The sequence below is a fragment of the Geospiza fortis genome, unplaced genomic scaffold (genome assembly GCF_000277835.1).
Source record: "Geospiza fortis unplaced genomic scaffold, GeoFor_1.0 scaffold192, whole genome shotgun sequence".
In the NCBI taxonomy this organism is placed as follows: Eukaryota; Metazoa; Chordata; class Aves; order Passeriformes; family Thraupidae; genus Geospiza; species Geospiza fortis.
Window position 1 is genome coordinate 5,667,874 of NW_005054315.1, and position 6,967 is coordinate 5,674,840.

At 38.7% G+C, this 6,967-nt stretch overlaps 1 protein-coding gene across 1 annotated transcript in view; it reads left to right on the forward strand.

The window, feature by feature from the left end:
• UXS1 (UDP-glucuronate decarboxylase 1) overlaps positions 1 to 6,967 on the forward strand; it is a 39,177-nt gene that overhangs the window by 27,569 nt on the left and 4,641 nt on the right. Inside the window, exons 7-9 of the mRNA XM_031056205.1 lie at positions 2,291 to 2,410; positions 4,430 to 4,473; positions 5,502 to 5,563. Coding sequence (XP_030912065.1) covers positions 2,291 to 2,410; positions 4,430 to 4,473; positions 5,502 to 5,563 — 226 coding nt within the window. The remainder of the gene's footprint in view (positions 1 to 2,290; positions 2,411 to 4,429; positions 4,474 to 5,501; positions 5,564 to 6,967) is intronic.

Sequence of the window (6,967 nt, forward strand, 5' to 3'; positions counted from 1 at the left end):
GTTGTGGACGAAGCTTGTTGGACGAAGACTATATCTTTTCCTGTGGCACAATAGTTACCTCCCTTGTTACTGTTAGTTTACCATTTAGTTGCAATTGCAAACAAGGTTTGATCATGATGAATGAAATCTTACCTGCAGTTAAATGGAATTGAATGTTGTTTGACTTTCTCCACAATGGGAGGTGTTGGGCTTTACCTGTACTGCTTGGTGTTTCTGATTTCTCGACTGTCTTGGTTTGGAAAGACAGGAGTCTGCTAAGGAAGGCAGGAGCCTCCCCTGAAATGGAGAATGTAAACCCTCCCTACCCCTCCGAATTGCTACAATTTTAAATTAAGGGGCACTCAGGCAAAAATATGGGAGCAGGAAATAACAGTTCTTTAATAGGGAAGAAAACAAAGAATAAAATAAACAATGCAGTCCACTAGAACAACACTGACAGAGTCAGAACCCAACCTGGCACCCTGTTGGTCAGGGTGTGGGTGGTAGTCTGATTGAAAATGTGGCTGCAGTCCTCTGAAGTATCAAGTGTGGTTCTGTTGGAGTAAGGAAGATCTGCAGAGAAGGATGTAGTCTTCCTCTGGAGATACGGTGGAGGAAAAGGCAGATGCTGTTCCTCTGGTGAATCCCCTGGGGAGAAGCTCTGCTGGAGTTTTTAGAATCTCAGACTATATCGGGGTAGCAATGCTTGGCTCCTCCCTCTGGGTGGAGCATCTCACAATGGGATGTTACAGTTCTTATCAGTCATGCACTGATATTCAATAGTCTGTTATCAGCAGAGGTCCCGAGGGAGGTGTGAATGTGGTCACTCAGAGAGAGAGATAAGGCAAACTGCTCACTTGACAAGGTAATCAGCCGTACAGATGGTAATGGAAAACATCTTGCATGCACTCTTCAACATCAACACCAAGTAGTAGTTGATGTATTGAATGTCCCTTTTGCCTGTCTCTTGCCTGTAAAAAGCTAGTTCTCCTGCTTTCACAAAACATCTTTGAGGATTTGTTTATGAGTCACTTGGAGACCTAAGAGAGAAGGTCACATTCTCCTGCAAGTGTCTTTTGTAGGTGAAGCTACATTTATTTCCAAGAAAAATGTGTTTCCAGATCTCTTCTGAGTGAAGTGTATGTGAGCTGTAGCTTTCAGCCATGGATGTACTGACAATACACTTCTTCCACATACACCCTCTTCCAAGACAAGAGCAAGTGTTGGTCTAAGCCTTAGTAAAATACATGGAAAATACAAGATGTTCTGTGTATCCTCTGAAGGAATGGTTATGGAAGAAATGTTTGCAACTCCAGAACACCGTGGTTGTGACTTCATTTGAATCAGAGCACACAGTTTGCTTCAGACAATTTTTTTCCAGTAACTGATACAAGGATGTCTTTTTCTGGGAGGTGGGAGGACTGGGTAATATGAGGATGATACATAGGCCTGTACTGAGGTTGATACCTTCCTCCCTACCTTGTGACTGTCACTTTCAGATGGTAGTATCTATCTGCTTACAGCATACCATGTTGCTCTGAGCTCAGCACTATCCTGTTTTAGCTTACAAGGGCTAAACATCCTTCTTGTAGGCTTTATCATAAACTGTGGCTTGTCCAAATGAACGTGTCAGTCAAAATAACTCAAGAGAGATTACTTCAGTCTGCAGTCTCTAACTGTTAAAATGCGTTCTGTAGAAAGAACTTCTGGAAATAATAAAAATGTTTCTTGGAAAAAACTACACCATTGAGGACTTTGATTGTAATGCATGTATTTACATAGCCTAATAAGAAGGGCACTAGAAAACATTAGGGCTATAGTTACAAAACCACTTTATGGCCTTTGTAAAAGATACTTCTCTGACATGCTCAGCTTTTCTAAAGTATGGACTTCTGTAATCTATGGAAGTGTGGCCTTGGTACTATATCTGCTGATTGTGAGACTTCACTTTTATGTGCAAAGAAAGTAGCTAAGTCCCAGGTGAAATAAGTTGTTATTGGAAGGGTATTATTGGAAAATCTTAAAAGTTCTTAATGGAAGAAAATGCATGTGCTAAAATCATGAGCTGTTTTAGCACTGATTTAGATTTGCATTACAAATACTGAGAGCTAGTATAAATTACCTTGGTGTATGCACTACATTTTTCAGGAGGGCTGAGGAGAGATTTGAAGTGTTTCATTATTAGAAAATAATGTATGTTAAAGCTGAAGGAGAGATTCTTAAAAAGCTTCTTGTCAGAGTAGTGTTTACACTTTTGGGGAGATAGATGCTTTTATTAAGGAAGTAACAATTCTTTTTTCTTTGGCTACAGGAAGGAGTTGAAGTGAGGGTTGCCAGAATATTCAATACCTTTGGTCCTCGAATGCATATGAATGATGGAAGAGTTGTCAGTAATTTTATCCTACAAGCTCTGCAGGGAGAACCACTAACAGTAAGTGATGACCTCCCGGTGATATGAAGAACAATTCACCTTTATATCTTGTCCTGATGTGTTGCAAATGAGGATAGATTTTAGACAACACTGATGTTCCCCTCCTCCAAAATGTAGTTTTCCAGTATACCAAACTTAAATATAAGGAAGTACATGTCTGAAGATGTGCTCTGTCAATGGGGTTGATCTTTCCCAGAAAGAAACAAGGCTACCAGTTGAAATTTGCACAAACATTTCAGCATTCTTTATATTGGGAATATAAACAAAACCCAATCATTGTCATGCTGCCTAAACTTCAGCAAGAATATTATTGTAATAGGGGTAAAAATAGAATCTTCTACCCAACATCACTGTTCTGTAGGAAATAACTGTTTGATGTTGAAAATTACTGAATCTGAGAAAAGAAGTAAGGGGAGAGTTCTTTAGCTGACCAGGTCAAATAAAATTAATTGTCAGCAATAAGCAGTGACTGAGACCTAAAAAAAAAAAAAGAAACACATCATCACAGTATCTGGCTGACAGGAATACCAAGTGTGTTGATCTCTTTAGAAATGCTATGTATTTGGTCTCTCAGTTCAGAGTACTTGTTTAAATGGGGAAAACAATCTCTTGAGAGAACAGTGTCACTGAGTTGTAGAAATTGTGGCCTATGCAAACATGACAATTGTTGTTTTGTTATTGTAAACGAAGATTTATTAAGAGAAACTGAAAGATAGAATCTCTGTTGTATTTTCCAGCCATTGCTTGTATGTGGGAAAGATAACCACATGGGTGACCTTGCAAAAATCATGTACAAATACTTAGTTGTGTAAAACTTATCCCATAAGTTAAGCTAAATGCAGGAAGCTCTACTTAAATACATAAATCTGCTTCCTGTTTGTCTGGGAGTCCATCTGGCTGATGTTGTGCTCCTGGTGTGTTCCTACCTGAATCAGTTTTTGGATTAACTCTTAGACCCCTGATCTTACCCAGTGTGTGCTGAAATTGGAATTCTTTTGGGCTCTGAATCAGCCTTGGAGAGCACCAGGCTTACCAAGTAACAGATGGCCTGTGTACCATTGTACTGCCCTTTCTGTCCTCGAGGAAAACAAGCATGCTTTCTTTTCTGTCCCTCCAAAAGCCTTTCTGTTGCAACAGGTTGATGGCAAAATATGTGTCCCCAGTTAAACTGAAATGTTTTCACCTCTTAAATGTGCCTACCTATAGCTTTCAGAATGTAAATATTCATGTTCTAGAGACTTTAGTACTGCACTTGGTTAAACTGTGAAAAAATAATGGTATCAAATACCATTCTGTACATTTCAAGTATACATCAATGTCTGTTTGAACTTTAGCAACTTGCTCCAAAATACCAGGAGGTATGTAACCTGAGGAGACTTCTTTTTTTCCCCTCTAAGGTTTTGATACAAATCTGTACAGGTGACTTTGTGAGTTGTAGCATCTAGAAATTACTTTGCTTCCCATTTCCCTAGATAGTAATATTTAGAGCCACATGATTTTTGATTTTTTTTGTCCTGATTGCTTTAAACACAGTGCTTTTTCTCAACAATTTTTTTAGCAACCACTAACATTTAGTTGTCTCTTTGAAGCTGGCTGTTGTTGATGTGCAAATCAAAATTGCTCATCATAATCACATCTTAGTAGTCTGAAGTTTGCTTTAAATGTTTGGCACTCTTTTCTGGCTGTGAGTGCAGGCTGCAACTTCTTCCAGCGTTCCAGAAGAGGACAAAGCATCACTCTGTCCTACACCCCTGAGAAGGTTTTCTTCATGCAGAGGTCTCGTTAACAAAATGCCTTGGGATATGTTTACTGGAGACAGATCCAAGAGGAAGACAACCTTCAGTGAACTGATACTTTGCCAAAGGCTCTGCAAGCACATTTTTTTCCATTCCTGTAATGTTGAGCTTGTGTCTCAAGTGTTTCTTCTTGAGACAGTTTTCTAGAATGGTTAGGAGAAGATAATTGGGCTAAAGAGCACTTCTGTATTTATTAACTTCCCTATTTTTCATGTGGTTTTAGGTCTATGGACCTGGAACTCAGACAAGAGCTTTCCAGTATGTCAGGTAAGCCTTGTTTGTTCTTGCTGATAATTTACTTCATGGTTCACATAGCCTGGTCAGCTTTGTATGCAAGTGCAGTTGCTTTACTTTTTAAAATCACTTTTTAATACAAGCGCTCAAAAAAACACGCACCTATTGAAATCTGATTTCAGCATTCCTCAGCTGCCCAGTCTGCTTTACAGGAGCTCTTAGGATCCAGCTTTACTTTCAGAAGGAAGACAGAGAAATTTTTAAAAATATCAAGGAGAAAAACTTTGATTGGTTTAGAATTTTACTTGAGATACTAACATGCTCTTCCCTTCCAGAGACAGCAAGTAGCAGACAAGTTTTTAGTGCTGAACAGTTTGTCACTCCTTGCATTTTAATGCAATGCTGCCACCTTGTGTCCTTGGGGCTGCTGTGGCTACTGTGCAGACTGTGCACAAAAAAAAAAAAAAAAAAAAGCTAAAAAAACCCATGCTGGATTTCTGGGTTGTTTTAAGCCCTCTTGTCTTAGAAATATTCTTTCCCTTTGCTGAAGATAGTATGAGTGGTAGCAGATTTTAAAGAAACCCCATCAGGTCAAAGTACCCATTCCTTTCTTGATTATAAGTCATAGTGAAAAGGATCTGGATTTCTACATCTAGGGCCAAGGTGCTACATCTGTGGCTAATAATCCAAAATAACTTTGGGTTATATTGCTGGGGGAAGGTAACCCCAAAATACTGGTTTTCAACAAACTTAGTTTAAGAAATTTTGAAAATGAGAAGACAATTCAAACAACAGGCTGCACCACCTTTCTCTGTTCTGTTTGAAATTCACTGGAAATCAGCCTCCAGGTATGTTTGGATACTGGAGAGAAGAGGAAATATTAATCATTTCTTAATGCAAACACTCAAGAAAACATGCACCCATATAAATCTGATTTCAGCATTCCTCAGCTGCCTGATCTGCTTTACTGGAGCTCTTAGGAGTCAGCTCTCTTTTTAGATCAAGAATATTATTTATAGAGAAGTGGAAATTGCCCCAATCTGTTCTTCCCTCTTTTACAGTGATCTTGTGAATGGGTTGGTGGCATTGATGAACAGCAATGTCAGCAGTCCTGTCAACTTGGTGAGTATGAGTGCTCCATTCTCCTGAGTTACACTGCACTGGTCAACACCACCTCTGTTTTCTCCTTGTCACTGATACTGATTTCTAGAAAAAAAGAAATGGAACAAAAAAAAGGTCTTTCCATTACAAAGAATGTATTCTCTTTATAAATAAGAAGACTGACCCCCTGGATATTGAGATCTTACATTTCCAAGAACAGGATAAAGTTGCTGGAGTTTTTAATTTGTTTTAGGAAGAAGATGTATGTAATCAGAACATTAAGGGAAAAAATATGTGGGGCACACATGCAAAGCCCACCAAGAAAATGACCGAAGACTGATTTTAGTGGGAAAAAAGCACTGAAGGAATGCTTAGCTCTAGATAATTAGAAATAGTCTCATACTGCCCTGGATTCAAGGAAAATGTGATAGTATTTTATGGTATAGTTCTCTAGTACTGTTTTAAAGTGCTTGGAACTTAACTTGTCGAGTAAGATTTTTGTTCTGTCCTGTTTGTTGTCACCTTATTCTTAGTAACGGATTTAAGAATAGAAAAAGGATGCATATCCCAGGTAATTTCTTGTGTATGCTTTTGCCAGATCAGATACTCGACTCTGCAGGGCAGTTCACTAGATTTTCCTTTTCCCCTGTGGCCATGAATTAATTTCTGTGTTTCTATACAAATGCTGATATGTTTAAACTCTATCACATGCTTTGTCTTCAGAAAACTCAGTATTTAAATCTATATGTATCTTAAGTGCTCAGCTTTTGGTCAAACGAGATGTGGTAAAGAAGTGTTTTGAAACAAGGAAAGCTGGGAATGGAGGGAATTGAATCTGATGAAGGGGAGCTAATGCTAGCAGAAAGTGTTCAGCATTTGATTGTAAAATATTGATCAGGAAATTATGTGCAAGTTGGTTAAAAAAAAAGAAAAGGAATATTTTATAGGAAAGCAAATAGCCCTTACGTATTCATATGTAAGCTGTAGTAGATTAAGAAGCAATTGTTAGCAGCTAAATGAGCCTGTGTTCCTAACTTTGGATGAACCAAGAACTTAGCATACTTCTTCATGATACCTCAACTGGGCACAGTCCTTGAATCCGGATTTCCAAATGATGTGGCTGTGTGGGCTGCCCAGTGACATAGGCCTTTACTGTGACTGCCAGCTCTTTACAGACTGACTTTTTCTGGGGGGAGAGGCAGGGAACAACACCTCCCTACATACACTGAATTACCAACAGGAATATAATGGAGGACAAATTTTCTAATGAGTAAGGAACTTGTTAAAGTTGAGAGTTTTTTTCAACAAAGTAGAACAAAGCTTGAAGTTTAGCTTTCTCAGAGGTTAACCTGCCCCTATTGGAACCATGTCTAGCACATTGTAAGGTGTTTAATTGTTATTGAAATGAGTGTTTCTTTTATTTGTA